The 20,606-nt window shown below is 42.1% G+C and overlaps 1 protein-coding gene across 3 annotated transcripts in view; it reads left to right on the top strand.

Moving 5' to 3' along the window:
- The window catches only part of cnot6l (CCR4-NOT transcription complex, subunit 6-like), an 85,397-nt gene that overhangs the window by 57,310 nt on the left and 7,481 nt on the right, over nucleotides 1-20,606 (top strand). For all 3 annotated transcript variants that reach the window (XM_067990819.1, XM_067990810.1, XM_067990801.1), the window contains exons 9-11: nucleotides 8,120-8,268; nucleotides 10,518-10,751; nucleotides 11,223-11,425. In XM_067990819.1, coding sequence (XP_067846920.1) covers nucleotides 8,120-8,268; nucleotides 10,518-10,751; nucleotides 11,223-11,425 — 586 coding nt within the window. The remainder of the gene's footprint in view (nucleotides 1-8,119; nucleotides 8,269-10,517; nucleotides 10,752-11,222; nucleotides 11,426-20,606) is intronic.

Raw genomic sequence — 20,606 nt, forward strand, 5'->3', positions numbered from 1 at the left:
TAATTGGCCGGATTGGATTTGTCCTGCTTTTTGTGGACAGGACGTACCTGGGCAATCTTCCACATTGTCTGGTAGATGCCAGTGTTGTAGCTGTACTGGAACAGCTTGGCTAGAGGTGCAGCTAGTTCTGGAGCACAAGTCTTCAGCACTACAGCCGGAATGTTGTCAGGGCCCATAGACTTTGTTGTATCCAGTGCACTCAGCCGTTTCTTGATATCACATAGAGCGAATCGAATTGGCTGGAGACTGGTTTCTGTGATGGTGGGGATCTCAGGAGGAGGGCAAGACGGATCATGCACTCAGCACTTCTGGCTGAAGATGGTTGCAAACACTTTCGCCTTATCTTTTACATGGGCTCTGCCATCATTGAGGATGGGGATGTTCATGGCGCCTCCTCCTCCCGTTAGTTGTTTAATTGTCCACCACCATTCAGGACTGGATATGGCAGGACTGCCACGGTTGGTTGTGGGATCGTTTATCTCTGTCTATAGCATGCTTCTTCTGCTGTTTTAGAATACATATAGCCCTGTGTTGTGGCTTCACCAGGTTAGCACCCCATTTTTAGATACGCCTGGTGCTGCTCCTGGCATGCTGTTCTACACTCCTCATTGAACCAGGGTTGATCCCCTGGCTTGATGGTAATGGTCGAGTGAGGGATATGCCGGGCCATGAGGTTACACATTGTGCTGGAATACAATTCTGCTGCTGCTGATGGCTCACAACACCTCATGGATGCTCAGTTTTGAACTACTGGATCTGTTCTGAATCTATCCCATTTAGCACGGTGGTAGTGCAACACAAAATGCACGGTGTCCTCGTTGTGAAGATGGGACTTTGTCTCCACAAGGACTGTGCGGTGGTCACTCCTAATACTGTAACGGACAGCTGCATCTGCAGCAGGTCGATTGGTGAGGTCGAGGTCAAGTAGATTTTTCCCTTGTGTTGGTTCTCTCACCACCTGTCGCAGGCCCTGCCTGGCAGATATGTACTTCAGGACTCGGCCAGCTCGGTCAGTAGTGGTGCTCCCAAGCCACTCTTGGTGATGGACATTGAAGTCCCCCACCCAGAGTACATTCTGTGCCCTTGCTACCCTAAGTGGTTCACCCAAGTGGTGCTCAACACAGAGGAGGACTGATTCATCAGCTGAGGGAGGGTGGTAGGTGTTAATCAGCAGAAAGTTTCCTTACCCATGTTTGACCCGAAGCCATGAGACTTCATGAGGTCCAGAGTCAATGTTGAGGACTCCCAGGACCAGTCCCTCCTGATTGTATATTACTGTGCCGCCACCTCTGGTGGGTTTGTCCTGCCGGTGGGACAGGACATACCCAGGGATGGTGTTGGAGGAGCCTGGCTGAAAGGTATGATTCTGTGAGTATAGCTGTCAGGCTGTTGCTGGACTAGTCTGTTGGACAGCTCTCCCAATTTTGGCACAAGTCCCCAGATGCTGGTGAGGAGGACTTTGCAGGGTCAAATGTACTTGGTTTGCCTTTGTCGTGTCCAGTGCTTAGTAGTCCGATGCCGGGTGGTCTTTCCGGTTTTATTCTTGTGACTTTTTGCAGCGGGATTGTACAACCTGAGCGTCTTTTTAGGCCTTTTCAGAGGGCAGTTAAGAATCAACCACATTGCTGTGGGTCTGGAGTCACGTATAGGCCAGACCGGGTAAGGTTTCCTTCCCTAAAGGACTCATGTCTCCGGATTATTAGTCCAGGCCTCTGGATTACTAGTCCAGTAACATAACCACGATGCTACCGTACCCGTACGGAGATTGGCAAGATTAACCCCCAGCAGGTGTGTTGAGCGGGAAAGTTGGTGCAAGAGTAGGATGGGACAGTTGGGGTTGCTGCTCGTAAGGAGCAGAGAGAGAGAGAGAAAACTTGAGGGCATGTTATGCCAACCTGCAGTTGCTCACTTCTGAAAGGCAGAATTGTATAGCGTTGTCAGAAGACTGGGGTCATGTCAGTTGCTCACCTGCTTGTGAAGTGTAAAAGCAGGATCAAAAGTAGAGGTGGGCAGGGTGGGGCGTTAGGGAGAGAAAAAGTGAATTGAAATTTAGGGCATAATTTTTTTTTTTAAAAAAAGCTGTGGGTTATATTTTCATTAGTGCTGCAGAGGCAGAGCTTTTCACTCCAGGACTTGATATTGTAAATTCCTTGGAACATCCTGAGAACAAATTTTTAATAACAAAATGGTGTGAGATACTAGGAAGTCTCACTTTGCTCCAGAGCCAGATCGTCCCTTGACTCTGGGGCCTGGTGCAATCCGGAAGTTAGACTCGAAAATGCACCTATTCCCGAGTCCATTCTGCCAATGTCCAGTTAGACTCACATTTCCTAGGAATCTCATTAGAATGCTCCCGAATTCCAGTTATGAATGGTGGTGGACAAATAAACAACTAACGGGAGGAGGAGGCTCTGGAAACATCCCCATTCTCAATGATGGCAGAGTCCAGCACGTGAGTGCAAAAGACAAGGCTGAAGCGTTTGCAACCATCTTCAGCCAGAAGTGCTGAGTGGATGATCCATCCTGATATCCCCACCATCACAGAAGCCAGTCTTCAGCCAATTCGATTCACTCCAGGTGATATCCAGTGCACTCAGCCATTTCTTGATACAACATACCTTTCAGCCAATGTCCCAGACTCTTCCATCACCATCCCTGGGAATTTCCTGTTCCACCGGCAGGACAGACCTACCAGAGGTGGCGGTACAGTGATATACAGTCAGGAGGGAGTGGCCCTGGGAGTCCTCAACATTGACTCTGGACCCCATGAAATCTCATGGCATCAGGTCAAACATGGGCAAGGAAACCTGCTGCTGATTACCAACTACCGCCCTCCCTCGGCTGATGAATCAGTCCTCCTCCATGTTGAACACCACTTGGAGGAAGCACTGAGGGTAGCAAGGGCACAGAATGTACTCTGGGTGGGGGACTTCAATGTCCATCACCAAGAGTGGCTCAGTAGCACCACTACTGACCGAACTGGCCGAGTCCTAAAGAACACAACTGCTGGACTGGGCCTGCGGCAGGTGGTGAGCGAACCAATACGAGGGAAAAACTTACTTGACCTCGTCCTCACCAATCCACCTGTCGCAAATGCATCTATCCATGACAGTATTGGTAGGAGTGACCACCGCACGATCCTAGTGGAGATGAAGTCCCGTCTTCGCACAGAGGACACCATACAACGTGTTTTGTGGCACTACAACCGTGCTAAATGGGATAGATTCAGAATGGATCTAGCCGCTCAAAACTGGGCACCATAAGGCACTGTGGGCCATCAGCAGCAGCAGAATTGTATTCCAGCACAATCTGTAACCTCATGGCCTGGCATATTCCTCACTCTACCATTACCAACAAGCCAGGGGATCAACCCTGGTTCAATGAGGAGTGTGGAAGAGCATGCCAGGAGCAGCACCAGGCATGCCGAAAAATGAGGTGACAACCTGGTGAAGCTACAACTCAGGACTACATGCATGCTGAACAGCGGAAGCAACATGCTATAGACAGGGCTAAGCGATTCCGCAACCAACGGATCAGATCAAAGCTCTGCAGTCCTGCCACATCCAGTTGTGAATGGTGGTGGACAATTAAACAACTAACGGGAGGAGGAGGCTCTGCAAACATCCCCATCCTCAATGATGGCGGAGTCCAGCACGTGAGTGCAAAAGACAAGGCTGAAGCGTTTGCAACCATCTTCAGCCAGAAGTGCCAAGTGGATGATCCATCTTGACCTCCTTCTGATATCCCCACCATCACAGAAGCTAGTCTTCAGCCAATTCGATTCACTCCACGTGATATCAAGAAACGGAGGAGTGCACTGGATACAGCAAAGGCTATGGGCCCCAACAACATCCCAGCTGTAGTGCTGAAGACTTGTGCTCCAGAACTAGCTGCACCTCTAGCCAAGCTGTTCCAGTACAGCTACAACACTGGTATCTACCCGACAGAGGAAAATTGCCCAGGTATGTCCTGTCCACAAAAAGCAGGACAAATCCAATTACCACCCCATCAGTCTACTCTCAATCATCAGCAAAGTGATGGAAAGTGTCGTCGACCGTGCTATCAAGTGGCACTTACCAATAACCTGCTCACCAAATGCTCCGTTTGGGCTCCGCCAGGACCACTCTGCTCCAGACCTCATTACAGCCTTGGTCCAAACATGGACTAAAGAGCTGAATTCCAGAGGTGAGGTGAGAGTGACTGCCCTTGACATCAAGGCAGCATTTGACCGAGTGTGGCACCAAGGAGCCCTTGTAAAATTGAAGTCAATGGGAATCAGGGGGAAAACTCTCCGGTGGCTGAAGTCATACCGAGCACAAAGGAAGATGGTAGTGGTTGTTGGAGGCCAATCATCTCAGCCCCAGGACATTGCTGCAGGAGTCCCTCAAGGCAGTGTCCTCGGCCCAATCATCTTCAGCTGCTTCATCAATGACCATCCTTCCATCATAAGGTCAGAAATGGGGATGTTCGCTGATGATTGCACAGTGTTCAGTTCCATTCGCAACCCCTCAGATAATGAAGCAGTCCGAGCCCGCATGCAGCAAGACGTGGACAACATCCAGGCTTGGGCTCATAAGTGGCAAGTAACATTCGTGCCAGGCAATGACTATCTCCAACAAGAGAGAGTCTAACCACCTCCCCTTGACATTCAACGGCATTACCATCGCCGAATCCCCCACCATCAACATCCTGGTGGTCACCATTGACCAGAAACTTAACTGAACCAGCCACATAAATACTGTGGCTACAAGAGCACGTCAGAGGCTGGATATTCTGCGGCGAGTGACTCACCTCCTGACTTCCCAAAGGCTTTCCACCATCTACAAGGCACAAGTCAGGAGTGTGATGGAATACTCTCCACTTGCTTGGATGAGTGCAGCTCCAACAACACTCAAGAAGCGCGACACCATCCAAGATAAAGCAGCCCGCCTGATTGGCACCCCATCCACCGCCCAAAACATTCACTCCCTTCACCACCGGCACACAGTGACGCAGTGTGTACCATCCACAGGATGTACTGCAGCAACTCGCCAAGGCTTCTTCGACAGCACCTCCCAAACTCGCGACCTCTACCACCTAGAAGAACAAGAGCAGCAGGTACATGGGAACAACACCACCTGCACGTTCCCCTCCAAGTCACACACCATCCCGACTTGGAAATATATCGCCGTTCCTTCATCGTCGCTGGGTCAAAATCCTGGAACTCCCTTCCTAACAGCACTGTGGGAGAACCTTCACCACACGGACTGCAGCGGTTCAAGAAGGCGGCTCACCACCACCTTCTCAAGGGCAATTAGGGATGGGCAGTAAATGCCGGCCTCGCCAGCAACGCCACATCCCATGAATGAATTAAAAAAAAGAATGTGAAGTGACCATGTGTCAGCATAAACAATCGGTGCCAGACGAAAGCGCAAAACTGTCACCATATATTCCTTTTAAGTATGAAAATTGAAGTTTCAACTTATTTATACAGCATACTTGTATATTAGGCATAGCAGATTTAAGAACCTTCAATTGGGGAAGCTTTTCAATTTTTGTCATGCATTGAAGAAAACGAGATACAGTGCAAGTCTCAGTGAGGATAAATATTTTTAAAAATCTACTTTAAAATATTGCAGTGAAGCAACAGAAAAATGACTTTCCTGCTGCGCCTGAAAATCTGCTTGTAATTTCAAGAGGGTTTCTAAGTGAGCAGAATTGCAGGAAACTGAGGCTCTGTAACTTGGGGGCGGGGCCATTATTATGAGCGGAGATGTGTTTTGGTGGTGGGATCATAAAAGATCGAGGATATTTGGGTGTATTTTACTTGTGCGCATAACTCGCTTACACCCAAAATTCTGCGATCTTTTAGGCCACTTATTTGAGTTACGCCCAGATTGCGCATGTCACTGGGTAGAAATATGGTGGATATTCCAGGCTTAGATTTACACTGTCAAGAGTAGTGTCCATGCAAAATAGAAATTACTTTCACAAACATTAAAGTTATAGTGTAAATGCTCTCTACGAGTTAAATGCAACATTGAAGCTCAGGTCATCTTTTGAGTTTATTTTGCCTTATAATGTTTACAATTGAGATGTTTCAATTGACCTACTGCTGTCTGGAACTATAGGCTATGAGTAAGATGCATCTTTTTGTTTGGGAAGTGGGGTTTTATCTAGGGTGTATTTAGCTGTAAGTTTTAATGATTGGTGTCAAAGTTTCAGGTGTTTTCATAGCAGGAGAGGAATGGTTCATGGAGACCAAGGGAGATTAGGGTCTTAACAGGGACAATCAAAATGAGCCGAATATCCTGAGGAAGCAATAATAATGTTGCAGGCTATATTCTTTGGGCAGGAGTAGAAGCTTGAAAATCCAACGTTTTACCTGTGGTTCCAAGCTTTGAGTCTTTCTTACAATGTATATATTTTTTAAACTTTTACTTTAAGAAATACAATGTTGGAATCTGATTATTTTCCATCCATAGGAACCCTGTTACCACCATTTATTTGACTAGACATCAATATTTATCCAAGATGATGTGTACAGATAATAGAGAAGAGTGAACGGGTCTCATAAAATTCTGCACCCGTTGCTCTATTTTCTTCTCTATCATATGTGACTTCATGTAAGTTTGGCATGCCATAGATACAAACATTACACCTACTCTGTGTTTTTGTGGGTTCTTCATGGGCTGGAAAAAGAGAGAGAGAGAGAGAGAGAGAGAGGGAGCTGCACCCACGGAGAAAGTGAGTACAAACTTGTCAGACGCTCATAAATTTTTTAGGTGTAGTAATCATATTCTGCCACTCGAGGGAACTGTTAATATTTACATAGTTTACTCGAAACACTGGACAGCAATACAGCATTAAAGGAGCACACATTAATCTTAGTTTCCCAGTACACTTATTTTAAACAAGACCAATACTGTGTAAGACAACTGAAGTAGTTCACAAAATAGTTTATAGTTCTGTACATTTCAATGTTTTTTTCCCCTCTCTAAATCTACTGCAAGAACTTTTAGGTGGTGGGAATAATGCACTTTTAGATTGATTTCTGGTCATTGAACTTTGGTTATACTATTATGCAGTACATAATTAATTTTTTTTGTTCAAGTGTGAACTCTAAAGGAAGTGCTCCTAGAAATGTGGGGTAATTAGTGGCAAATTAATATCTATAGCATCGGTTCACATTGAAGTGATTTCTGTATAGGTTTGCTTATGGTGCTCTGGAATCAACTCTTTTCACAGCAGTGGTACATTGCAACAATATTATGCATGCTTAATTGTTTAAAGAGATATAAATACAGCATAAATCCTATTTAACTCTGAACTGTTGCTAGAATTTCTGTTCAACTGCAGGATCCTTTTATTTTAAGGCTGTATCAAATCCTCATTTTTAAATTGTTTTAAACAGATTTTTCAAATTAGGGATGATTTTAAATGGCTTTAAAATGCTTCATATTCAATCCCCATAATTGAGTCTGTCTCACCTCACCACCACCCTATTGCCATGAGTTGGAATGAAGGATGCAGTAATCTTCCTTGATTGCATCTGGCATTGTACCTTGTCCTGCCTTGGAAATGAGATCAGTCAGAGAGGAATATGTAGCTTCTGCCTTGTTCAGTCCATCCACATTCAAAATGGTGGCATTGGATAGATTTTTAAAAAAAATTGTTATCTGGATGTGGTGACACTGAGGCTTAATTTATTGCTCATCCCTAGTTGCTCTGAGAAGGTGATTGTGACCAGACTTCTTGAACCACTGCAGTCCTTGTGATAACATTACTTCCACAATGTTGCTCGGTAGAGAATTCCAGGATTTTGACCCAGTGATGATGAAGTGAGGCAAGAGTGCTGCAGCACTTGCAATTCACTTTATTTTTGAGAGTGTAATGATGATTGAGTTGTGGCATCAGAATTGTAAAGTTTGTAAAACTTGCGGCTTTGATAAATTTATTGAGATTCTAACTTTTCCATGTTCGTTAAAGAGTCTTCTACTTCTGTTAATTCCAATCTGTCATTCATTTCCCACTTTAATTTTTAAAAGTTTTATCTTCCTCAAACTTCTACGCATTCCCTTTGTATGTCTTTAACTAGAGTAAATACTGCAATGTCTTCTCTCTCCCTTCTTCCCCTCAGATTCGCATTGCTACAGAAGCACACAGTGGAATTCAACCAATTGGCAATGGCTAATTCAGATGGATCTGAAGCCATGCTAAATCGAGTCATGACAAAAGATAATATTGGGGTAGCAGTGCTCTTGGAAGTTCACAAGGATCTTTTTGGAGGTACATGTTTTGTATTCTTAAAACTGAAAGTGAAAACTAAATGGATTGACCATTTTTTTTGGTAAGGCTAGTGCATGTGATGTTTTGGCCAACTGCTCAGATGTTTCCTTTCGATGGATGATTTAAAATGTCTGGTTGGAATTCCCTCTTATGGAAAAGTAAAATACTTGTGTTATCCTACTGATTTCTTCAGCTTAATTTTATGATCAGTTTTTTTTTGCCTTCCTACTTACTCAAAGGGCTAATATTGTACTTCTGTATGGTGCATATAAAAGCCAAGCTATGTGCAGGCATTTGTTTCCCTCCTTTTTTAGTTTCCTCCAATCCATGCCCCATCTTTGGGTAAAAGGATGGGTCGTTGGCCTCTGTTATTGCTGCTCTTCAGATAATTGACTGGTGGTGAGCCAGCGTTGTCCACGGTGACTTACTTTTTGATTATTTTTCTAATGGAATGTGCTGCTGCTTGATGTTTGATATTGTTGTTTTCACTTCAGTTCCAGATAACAAAAATATATTTGTTGTAATAAGATTCATGTAATCAACGTACTCAAAGAATTATGCAAGTGGAACAATGTTTGGGATTCTGTTCATTTTATTTGTTGCTATTTTGTGAAACTTCACAATGAATCTTTACTGAAGGGTGTAGTTGCAGATGCTTCAGAATGACATATATTCCAAATGAAAAATAGGATTATTTTAATAAGCTGGTCATTCATTTTTCCCCCTCTTCATAAAACAGAAAAGTAAGTGTGTGTGGATGTTTTTCAAAATAATTAAACAGCTTGTACAAGATTATGCCTTGCATTGGAGGGGGAGACCAGAAGTGGAGTACGTGGCTATGGGATGCTTTTGTGTCTACAAGGGGTGCCTTTCGCTCTTTTTATAGCTTGGGCAGACTGGTATCTATTGCCCACCAGGACAAATTGACAGTATCCTCTGTTAAGCACCTATCCCAAGGGCAGTTTAAACTTACTGTAAAATGTGCCACTTAAGCCCCAATCCAACAGTGTAGTATTAAGTTGCCAAGTAGGGATGAGTGACTGTATGCATATGTATAATATAACCTCTGGATCAGAGACTGACATTTGTTGTTAACTATTATTAATTTAGGTGTATTGCATTAGTGAAGACGATATAGCTAGATTTTCATAAATAAAGTGCGTGTAACTGATCCGAACAATCTGTAATGCTGGATCAAGGACGTTTCTGCTGTGAGGTTCAGTGGGTGCTGGAAACTTACACCTGAAACAGGCAGGAGCTTCATTTGAATATGTTATTGCTGTCCTGATGACATCACTTAGAAATCCATGTAATTTCCTAATGCTTATGGATTTCTAACACTCTTTGATCTACCCAGCTATATATGGAAGTTTATTTGAAGAGCCCTGTAACAAGATCTTTTGCACAATTTTCAGTCCATTTCTCAACCATTTTCCTTGGTTTGTTTTTGCTGCTGTCATTTTGATATTCAGGAGTTGTTGTGGCAGAGCCAGTTTCTTCCACCCCCGCCACCCCCCCCCTCCCCGCCACCAGTTATAATGGTGCCACAGTGGGTTCCTCCCTGGGAATCTCCCTGTATCTGTTTTTTGTCGGAAGAGGAGAAGCACCACTGGAGAGATGAAAGGCAGATCAGCTTGTACCAGCAGCGCTTGATGCCCCTCTGCTAATACCCTCATGACCACATTTACAAACCCAGACGCACGTAATTAGGCAACTGGGCTTGTGCAGGCTGCCAAGTGACCTGCAGCTAAACTTGCCTACAGGCACAATGCAGCCAGTGGTTGTGAAGGTCACCACAACCGTTAACTTTTGTGCCCTGGATCTGAGTCAGAAGATTGAGAGTTAAAGACCCACTCCAGAGACTTGCGCACATAATCCAGGCTGACACTTCAGATAAGACGTTAAACTGAGGCACTGTCTGCCCGCTCTGGTAAACGTAAAAGATTTCACAGCACTATTCAAAGAAGAGCAGGAGAGTTCTCCCCGGTGTCTTGGCTAATATGTATTCCTCAAACAACACTAGCAATAGATGAGCTGGTCATTTATTTCATTGCTGTTTGTGGGACCTTACCGTGTGCAAATTAGCTGTTGTGTTTCCTACAGTATAACAGTGACTACACTTTAAAATTAGTTAATTTGCTGTAAAGTGCTTTGGGATGCCCTAAAGTTGTGAAATGTGCTGTATAGATGCAAGTTCATATGTGTTCTCTTTCTATCGCTACATACATTAAAAGCATCATCCCTTTCAGGTGTGAAGACACTTCACGGAACAGAAAAGCAGCTAATTCTGGTGGCCAATGCACACATGCACTGGGACCCTGAGTACTCTGATGTAAAGCTCATTCAAACTATGATGATTGTTTCTGAACTCAAAACCATTCTTGAGAAGTCAGCTGGTTCTCTTAGGCCAAGTTGTCCTTCTGCAGATCCTAACTCCATCCCATTGGTGCTGTGTGCAGATCTCAATTCACTGCCAGATTCAGGTAAGACCATCAAGGACAAGATACCATAACTAGTACCTGTACTATGCTTGTGAATTGGAAAAAAAAAGTACAAATTTCATTAGGATTTTGAGTAAGATCCACTGTTTGTTGCTCATAGTTAAAGTGTGTATCTGTAACATTATGCAAAAAGTCTAGTTCAATTTAGTAGAAGTAAGTGAGTTGCATCAAATTGAGAGTGCCTTTAGGAAAAAATAACTAATCAAAATGGAATTACAGGTGATGTGTTCAATGGAATACAATATAATTTGAGAGTTTATTTTTACAAATAATTTTGTTCAGTTCATGTTAAATTGCGTTGTATATAAGACATAACACAGCACAGAAGCCATTGTAATATATTATAAACCAAATTTGCTGGTATATCCAATCTGTCAACTGCACATTTGTGGTAACTGATGAACTTTGGCTTAGATGCACCATACTGAGTGTGTGAGTCCATTTGTTATGTAGGTGTTGTGGAATACTTAAGCACTGGAGGTGTTGCACAGAATCACAAAGACTTCAAGGAGCTGAGGTACAACGAGTGTTTGACGAACTTCAATTGTAATGGGAAGAATGGAACTTCTGATGGCAGAATTACTCATGATTTCCAACTCAAGAGCGCCTATGAAAACAACTTGATGCCTTACACAAATTACACTTTTGACTTCAAGGTACGTGGTAGGCTGCACAGTGGTTTCCATTATATTGGGCTTGTCAAATCTATTTGCAGAAATGCTGATCTTTAACAGTTTATTGTTAGCCACAAAGATGATTATTTAACTGCACTATTTTGATATGTTTCTGGTAGGACTCGTGATAGTGTAAGATTAAATTCTGTATTCTCTACTAAAAACAAGGTGTGTGCATTTTAGGAGAAAATTAGGCTGAAAATAGTATTTATGAATAATCATTTTCGAGCTTGTTAACTAAATGATTGTAAATTGTACCTGCCTGTATCCTCATGTTTCAGGCCTCAAAAACAGCTTTCCCATGTATTAAGAGCAATTGTGTTCTGGAGCATTTCTTTATCATTTTAGTGCCAATCAGCTGAGAACATTTTATTAAGAATAGTGTTTGTTAGAATTTATGACATTTTAGGCCATTTGCACTAACTGGTCATTTCAAATATTATTTTGTTTCTGATAATCTATTTTCCCCCACTTTTGCTACTTCCTGCAGCATAAGCCGTTTCTTAGTTGAGGGATCAGGCAGGTTGTCTGCCTAGCAAGTTTGTAAATATCACTCTAAAGCTAGCATTTGTAGCATGTCCTGGTGTAGCACCTCTTCCCTCCCCCCCTCTATTTTCCAGAGGGACTGTTCTGAGATATTCTTGCACACTCATCCATTATCCATCACTTCCACATCTGGCTGCCCTTTCATATGCAACATCTGTCCACTTGCCTCTGTCCAGGGCTCAAAACATTCCTTCCATGTGCGACAACTTGCACGTGCTTCCATCTATCTATTATACTGTACTCATTGTTCACAGTGTGGTGGTCTCTATTTTGGAGTGAACAAGTGTAGATTGGGTGACCTCTATGCTGAATAGCTCTAGCAGGCCTTAGAAATCACAGCTTTGCTCAGAGGAAAATAGGATCGGTGTGAGGACTCGAGAGCCAGACTCTTGCGGCCTTAAGGTGGGGACTGTAAGAAAATATAGTTTTCGCATATGTATGAGGAATTCAAAGGGTTAGACTTAACGGGGTTAAGGGTAAGAAACAACAGGAACCAGCTTTAGTACAGTAATACTCATGGTTAAAAACACACGACCATGCTATCTGAGGCAAAAACAGTGAAACGAAGGATAGGCCTATATATCTGAACACGTCGCTAAGCAACTATGTTCCAGAATAAGGAAGAATGGTTGATGGGCCCCTAAAAGTGCTGAAAAGGGAACCAATTATGTGTGGCTTAAATTTGTTGCAGTGAAAAGGGAGGCCAGGAATTAACATTGTATAAGTAGCCAGCCCCTACTCAGACTTGGGGTAAAGGACATAAAAGGAAGTACCAGGCAGGTAAACGAGAATGAGAGTACGTGAATGAAGGAATGGGGAATAAGGTCGTGGCTTCTACCCAAAAGTCAAAGGAGTAATATAATTCTCATCTGTGCTTCGTAAACTACTGCTTAAGTACTGTAATGTATTGATTCTAGCTTGTGCTAAATAAAGTCATGTGGCTATTAACCATTATGGTGTCAATCACGAACTTAGTGAACACAAGTGTACTACCATAAGCTGTGCCTTCTGAACCATCATAACACCAGTAATTTCCTCACATCAGAATAGAAATTGGTAAATGGTGCGGACATTATACACTGTTTCCCATCAATCATGATTTAAAAGGGTAAATGTCAGCATTGCATTGTTTCATGTCAGTCTTTCAGTTGTAATCTCCAACAGTCACATGGCCTTATCTAATGTTCTCATCTTGTCAGCATCACATACCTATCTGAACCATTTACTTTTCTAGTCGAACTGGGCTGTGGACTTCCAACTGTCCCAAGAACTCTAACTTTTGGATGCAGAGTTACTTATGTTTATACTATTCGGGTGTTTAGGTTGCACATATGCATCTCTGGTCTTAACTCCTAGTCATAAATTATCCCACTCCCATGCTGGCTCTGTGTTAAACAACTTCAGATGAACCGCACCATGTAGCATGACTATCTCATCCTTTATCTCCTGACTTACAAGCTGCTTTTGTTCACAGACAGCAACTTTGTCTCTCCCTAGCACCGCCCTCTTGCTAAATACCTCGACGCTATGTGAGATGGGATACTTGACTATGCTCAGTTTAAACCAGATTCTTACATCTCCCTCCCTTTGAACCTGAATGAAACCACTCTGGGTCAATTTTCACCATACCCTGTAACTTTCTTCTTGTCCAAGATCACCTTGAGTTACTTTTTACTGCACAAACACACACACAAATATACATATTGCTTCTAAGTTTTATTTAATTAATATTACACCATGATATAGACAAAATCATAATACGCTATACAGAAAACTACAGTGTACCATATTATCAAGAAATGATGGATTTAAAAGATTCTCCTGCTCTCCTTTTACTAATATCCATCTTGTTGATATCTTTCCTCAGTTGTCCCAATTTCATTGTCAACTGAAAGGAACCTAACCCTGAATTTTGGAAGTCCAAATTACTATGTTCCTCTTTATTTTAATTTCAATCCCTCTGATTGGTACCAGTGTTTCCTGATTGTTTCATTAATTAGTCGGTTTCACTATGGAGCATGTGTCAGTGCCTTGCTTAAAAGGTTTTCTCACTCTTCTGAGCCACATTAACCATTTCATGTCAGGCTGTTACATAGGAACAGGAGTAGGCCATTCAGCCCCTCGTGCCTGCTCCGCCATTTGATAAGATCATGGCTGATCTGTGATCTAACTCCATATACCCGCCTTTGGCCCATATCCCTTAATACCTTTGATTGCTAAAAAGCTATCTATCTCAGATTTAAATTTAGCAATTGAGCTAGTATCCATTGCCGTTTGCAGAAGAGAGTTCCAAACTTCTACAACTCTTTGTGTGTAGAAATGTTTTCTAATCTCGCTCCTGAAAGGTCTGGCTCTAATTTTTAGACTGTGCCCCCTACTCCTAGAATCCCCAACCAGCGGAAATAGTTTCTCTCTATCCACCCTATCTGTTCCCCTTAATATCTTCTAAACTTCGATCAGATCACCCCTTAACCTTCGAAACTCCAGAGGATACAACCCCAATTTGTGTAATCTCTCCTCGTAACTTAACCCTTGAAGTCCGGGTATCATTCTAGTAAACCTACGCTGCACTCCCTCCAAGGCCAATATGTCCTTCCGAAGGTGCGGTGCCCAGAACTGCTCACAGTACTCCAGGTGCGGTCTAACCAGGGTTTTGTATAGCTGCAGCATAACTTCTGCCCCCTTGTACTCTAGTCCTCTAGATATAAAGGTCAACATTCCATTTGCCTTCTTGATTATTTTCTGCACCTGTTCATGACACTTCAATGATCTATGTACCTGAACCCCTAAGTCCCTTTGGACATCCACTGTTTTTAACTTTTTACCATTTAGAAAGTACCCTGTTCTATCCTTTTTTGCTCCAAAGTGGATGACCTCACATTTGTCTACATTGAATTCCATTTGCCACAGTTTTGCCCATTCACCTAATCTATCAATATCGCTTTGTAATTTTATGTTTTCATCTACACTGCTTACAATGCCACCAATCTTTGTGTCATCGGCAAACTTAGATATGAGACTTTCTATGCCTTCATCTAAGTTGTTAATAAATATTGTGAATAATTGAGGCCCCACGACAGATCCCTACGGGACTCCATTAGTCACATCCTGCCAATGTGAGTACCTACCCATTATCCCTACTCTCTGTCTCCTTTTGCTCAGTCAACTTCCTAACCAAGTCCGTACTTTTCCCTCGATTCCATGGGCTTTTATCTTAGCTAACAGTCTCTTATGTGGGACCTTATCAGATGCCTTCTGGAAGTCCATATAAATAACATCCACTGACATTCCCCTGTCCACTACTTTAGTCACCTCTTCAAAAAATTCAATCAGGTTTGTCAGGCACGACCTACCTTTCACAAATCCATGCTGGCTCTCTCTGATTAACTGAAAATTCTCGGTGTTCAGTCACCCTATCCTTAATTATAGACTCCAGCATTTTCCCCACAACAGATGTTAGGCTAACTGGTCTATAATTCCCCGGTTTCCCCCTCTCTCCTTTCTTAAAAAGCGGAGTGATATGTGCAATTTTCCAGTCCAGAAGAACAGTTCCTGAATCTAGAGAACTTTGCAGATGCCCTAACTATAATCTTTCAATGTGCTCACCTACTTCCTTTAAAACTCTGGGATGGAAACCATCTGGTCCTGGGGATTTGTCACTCTTTAGTGCTATTATTTTCTTCATTACTGTTGCTTTACTTATGTTAATTTTATCGAGTCCCTATCCCCGATTCAATACAAGTTTTCTTGGGATTTCCGGCATGCTATCCTCTTTTTCGACTGTAAATACTGACGCAAAGTAATTGTTCAACATGTCCGCCATTTCCCCATTGTCAATGACAGTATCCCCACTTTCAGTTTTTAAGGGGCCAACATTGCTCCTGACCACCCTCTTTTTCCTAATATAACTATAAAAGTTCTTGGTATTGGTTTTGATATCCCTTGCGAGTTTCTTTTCATACTCTCTTTTTGTAGCCCTTATTATCTGTTTTGTGACCCTTTGTTGATGTTTGTATCTTTCCCATTCGCCAGGATCTGTGCCATTTTTTTGCCTTACGTCTTATACTGTCCCTTACCTCTAGTTGTCCATGGCTGTTTTTTTTGGCTGTCCATGGCTTTTTTTGGGCAAGTAGGGGTATAAACCAATTCTGTATCACGTTAAATGTTTCTTTAAACATTTCCCACTGATCACTGTTGTCAAGTAACTGAGCATGTCTGAGACCCGTTCTTCAGTGCATTTTCATCACGCGTTTCCGCATACTGGTCGCCTCACACGCAACATATCACGGGTAATCCCTTTCTGCTAGCCAGTATCTTTTTTCTCATGGTATTTCCGAATGTGTTTTCCATGGCACGTGTCACGTGTCCAGTAATATTCAATCCTGTAAGAGCAACTGCTCTGTGTGAAGAGTGGTTCCATTAGCTCACCAGGCCATAGGCCTTTGTAATTGTGTTCTTCACCCTGGTCTCCGTTTCCAATTGATGGCAACATACGTTTGTATCTTTCATGATCACTGTAGCAATTCTTGGGCTTTCAGGTTATATTATCAAAAGATCGATAGGGTGGGTGGCGGTGTCTGGAGGTCTTCGCTTATCTCCCCCTGCATGGTCCCGATGTCTCAGGCAGTGGCCAGGCTATCAAATGCACTTTTCTCATTGTTCAGTGTAGGCAAGGACACAGATATCTGAGAAAGCTATCAATTTACTATTCTCGACTAAATTTACCTGACTTTCACTAGATTTATACCAGATTGATATTGTTTGGTAAATCATACCCAGATCAATGACTTTAGAGAAATTCCCATTTGGTGTAATTTCTCTGTTTCTATACTTTAATTCTCAATCACTTCCTCCCATCCAATTTTACACATCCCATTATATTATCATTTCATCTCATTCACGAGTCCTGGAGGAACTTTAGTGTCTGGTCGAGTATCTTAATACATTTTTTGTTTATTTTACTTAAATTCTTCTTGAACTGCTTTTCATTATCCCAATTTGAGAGCAGTATTGTTGCACTGACAGGACTTGTCAATGTACAATTTTATTCACTCTCTTTTCCCTCTCCTCCCCCCCCCACCCCCTGCCCAAAATACTTTCTTCCTTGATATGCAGCATTGGGCAGGAACCATTTAGACTCGACTCCATTTATTTTGAAATAGAATTTGATTATCCCCTTAAATCACAGGTAAATTTCCCTTCTCGAGTGCTTGAACAGCAACTCATATCGATTCATCTTATCTATTCCAATTTCAGAAACAAATTATGCCCAGGCTTGGTGGTTTTACGGTAGAGGCAGAAGTGCCTGCAATCACTTTTGGATATGCCTTCCCCCTCCTTCAAGCACTCATGTCTTGGAAAATAAATGTTCAAATCAAAACGTTTTCAAAAGAGGAAAAGCAACTTGGATCAAGGCTGATGATTGCTTTTCCTTCTCTATGTAATTTTGAATTTTTGAAATACAAGTCTGAAGTCTTAGTCCAAACCATCACCATGTTGTGACATTTGATATTTGCCGATGTCTGCAGATAAGGTTTCAAATTCTGAACACCACTGGATCATTTCCTGTTTTCTGCACCAACACTTTAGTGGTCCCGAAAACCATAGTTCTCTGTGTAAAAGAACAGGAAGTCCATTGTGGCTGCTTTTGAGAGCCCAAGGGGTTAATTTGTCAATTCATGATTTCCTTCTGTCACTGTGGGGAAATATCCATTTAAATTAAGAAACTTAAAAATCTTATACGTGTAACTAAAGCACTGTGCCAGAAGAACATGGGAGAGCCTATCTACCAAGTTTTTTTCTTCTCTCTCTGGGACAATGAAACTGCTGATGAGTCATCAGATTAACATGTTTGGAAGTTCAGGGGGTGGAGAGAAGTCAATCACAATAGCAGCTTTTTTTTAAAGCTGTAATGTCAATAAAACAAAAATACTTAGTTCAAATTGATCTTTTTCCAAAAAGTCTTTGTGCTTTTATAACAGTGATAACTTGCACTAAGATCCTAATGCAATCAAACACTGGATAATAAATTTCAGCTTCTCTAACTTCTAATTTTCAAAACGTGAGCCATGAAGGCACAAGATAGTATTTCCTTCTATTAACTTTAAACATTCTATGAAACAATTTTGCTGTACAATCTAACTACTCCAGATCGTTATCAGAGATCCTTTAACCATTTTTTTCTTCATGGTCACTTTGGTTTGACCAACATCAGTCACAAGATCAAAGGGTCAGTTTGCTAACAGCAATCACATTTCAGTATACCGTAAAACATGATTAATCAAATAGTTACTTCAAAATGTCCCAATATTTTAACATCAATTCACGCTCACCAATACTCAACACAACTTAAACTTCAAATCACTTGACATTTACTTCAAATCATTAAGTGTTTAAGAAATTCAAAATGCCAATTTTTATGTGATGTCCAGAATTAGTGACCCTCATACACATAACCAGAATTTTATGTGGCCACTATGAAAGTCTGGTTTTCACAATTTAATGGGTTAGTTAACCTCAATAACTCCAATTTTAATTCAGCAATATCAGAATTAAGTACAAGACAGAACAGGTGAAGTTATCAATAAAGCGCATGCTTACTAAAACCCAGTAAATTACATTGTCTTTCATTTTGTTCTTCAGGTGCGTTTTTCCAAAAACTCTGAAATACTGGAAATAACTGCTTTCCCAGCTAAACAAAATCTTTGTTACATTACACAAAAGAGGAAAACACATAACAAGCATTAAAAACAGGGTGTAGCCAGCAACAGCGAAAAGAAACCATTCGCAATGAGGACAGCCTTTTTACAGAGACAGTACAGATTTTACACTGTTCATTGAACTACAAACAGTACACTGAAAAGATCACATTCTGTAGCTTGTGATCCTCTCCCTTTCTCCTTGATTCCATCATAGAACCCCATTCTGTACCGACTCAAATTCTCAAGCTCACAGTCTGTGTCCTCACCCAAGCCTGGTGTGAAGGTTCCTCCATCTTTTTGTTAGTTCTACCTCATCTTTCACCCTACCCGCCCAAACTTCAACTTCCTCTCTCCACCCCCCCCACCCCCCCAACTCTTGTAGCTGAAACAAGAAGACTCCTGCTTTCCAATCCTCCTCGTTAATTTCCTTCTCCTTTACCAGTTTCTTCATTTTAGTCTCCACCTCACACAAAGTCTGACAAGTTCCAATTTTAAATCCTTGTCCTCCTGCACAATCTTTCCCTCAGTTACTTGACATTGAATCAATTTTGTCGCCTTTTGACACGAGTACCATTCAGAACTAATCAAAAATGACCCAATCTGTTACATATAATTTCTCAAACTTCTTATCTTTGATACTCTCAACATCAGTTGAGCTAGCCATTCTGTCGACACTAAAGTGTTAATGAACCGTCACTACACTACTGGTAGGTCGCAATGTCCTGCACTCCTCAAAGGTTCCCTTCCTTAACCGACTCGGCAATATCAGTCCATGTCAGTCCTAGGATGTCGCTTACACCAAATATGCCAATGGCTATTGTCAGTCACCTGGCTGGCTCGCCAATTTATGGTCAATTTGACATTGAGACTGACACCATAATGGTTAATAGCCATATGACTATTTAGCACAAGCAAGAATCAATAATTATAGTATTTAAGTAGTAGTTTACAAAGCATAATTGAGAATTATATTACCCCTTTGTCTTTTGGGTAGAAGCCGCGACCTCGTTCCCCATTCCTTCATTCACGGACTCTCATTCACCCGCCTGGTACTTTTCTGTCCCCTACCCTGAGTCTGAGTAGGGGTTGGCTACTTATGCACTGAGTTAACCCCTGGCCACCCCCTTTTCACTGCAGCAAATTTAAGCCACTTATAGATGGTTCCCTTTATCAGCACTTTTAGGGGCCCATCAATCGTTCTTCCTTGATTCTGGAATGTAGTTGCTTAGTGACATGTTCGCACATACAAGCCCATCCTTTGTTTCACTGTTTTTGCCTTTGATAGCAAAGTTGTGTGTTTTTAACCACGAGTGTTGCTGAACTAAAGCTGGTTCCTGTTGTTTCTCACCCATAAACCCGTTAAGTCTAATCCTTTGAATTCCTCAGACGTTTGTGTGAAAACTATGTTTCCTTACACCAACCCAGTTTAGAAAACATTCCATTTGAGATGTACACTCACTTTTTTTTCTTTTTACCTACTGAGTGTATTGCTTGGTACAGATCCTTGCTGCAGCCACATCATTTGGTGCTTTATTATGTTCAGTGATGTGGCAGTCAGCTCATGATGTGGTTTCATTTGAGACTGCCTTTGCATCAAGCCAGTTTTTTGGAGGCAGCTATTGGGTTTATAAACCACATTTAGGAGACATTGATGCTATGCGAGTAGCTAAAAAGAAATGTATTGACCACCAGAGGTGGGGCTACGCAATCAAGTCACTCACTTTGCAGAGATTAGGCCATACATTTCCATATAGCTTCGTTATTGGTTATATGAGGTAAAATGTTCAATTGCACAACATAAGATTAAGGGATATGGAATTAGGGGAAGAATAACAAATTGGTTAGAAGGGAGAAAACAGAGTAGGGGTTAAAGGCAGTTTTTCAGCGTGATTGGAAGTGGGTAGTGGTGTCCCACA

The sequence above is a fragment of the Heptranchias perlo genome, chromosome 1 (assembly GCF_035084215.1).
Source record: "Heptranchias perlo isolate sHepPer1 chromosome 1, sHepPer1.hap1, whole genome shotgun sequence".
Taxonomy (NCBI): Eukaryota; Metazoa; Chordata; class Chondrichthyes; order Hexanchiformes; family Hexanchidae; genus Heptranchias; species Heptranchias perlo.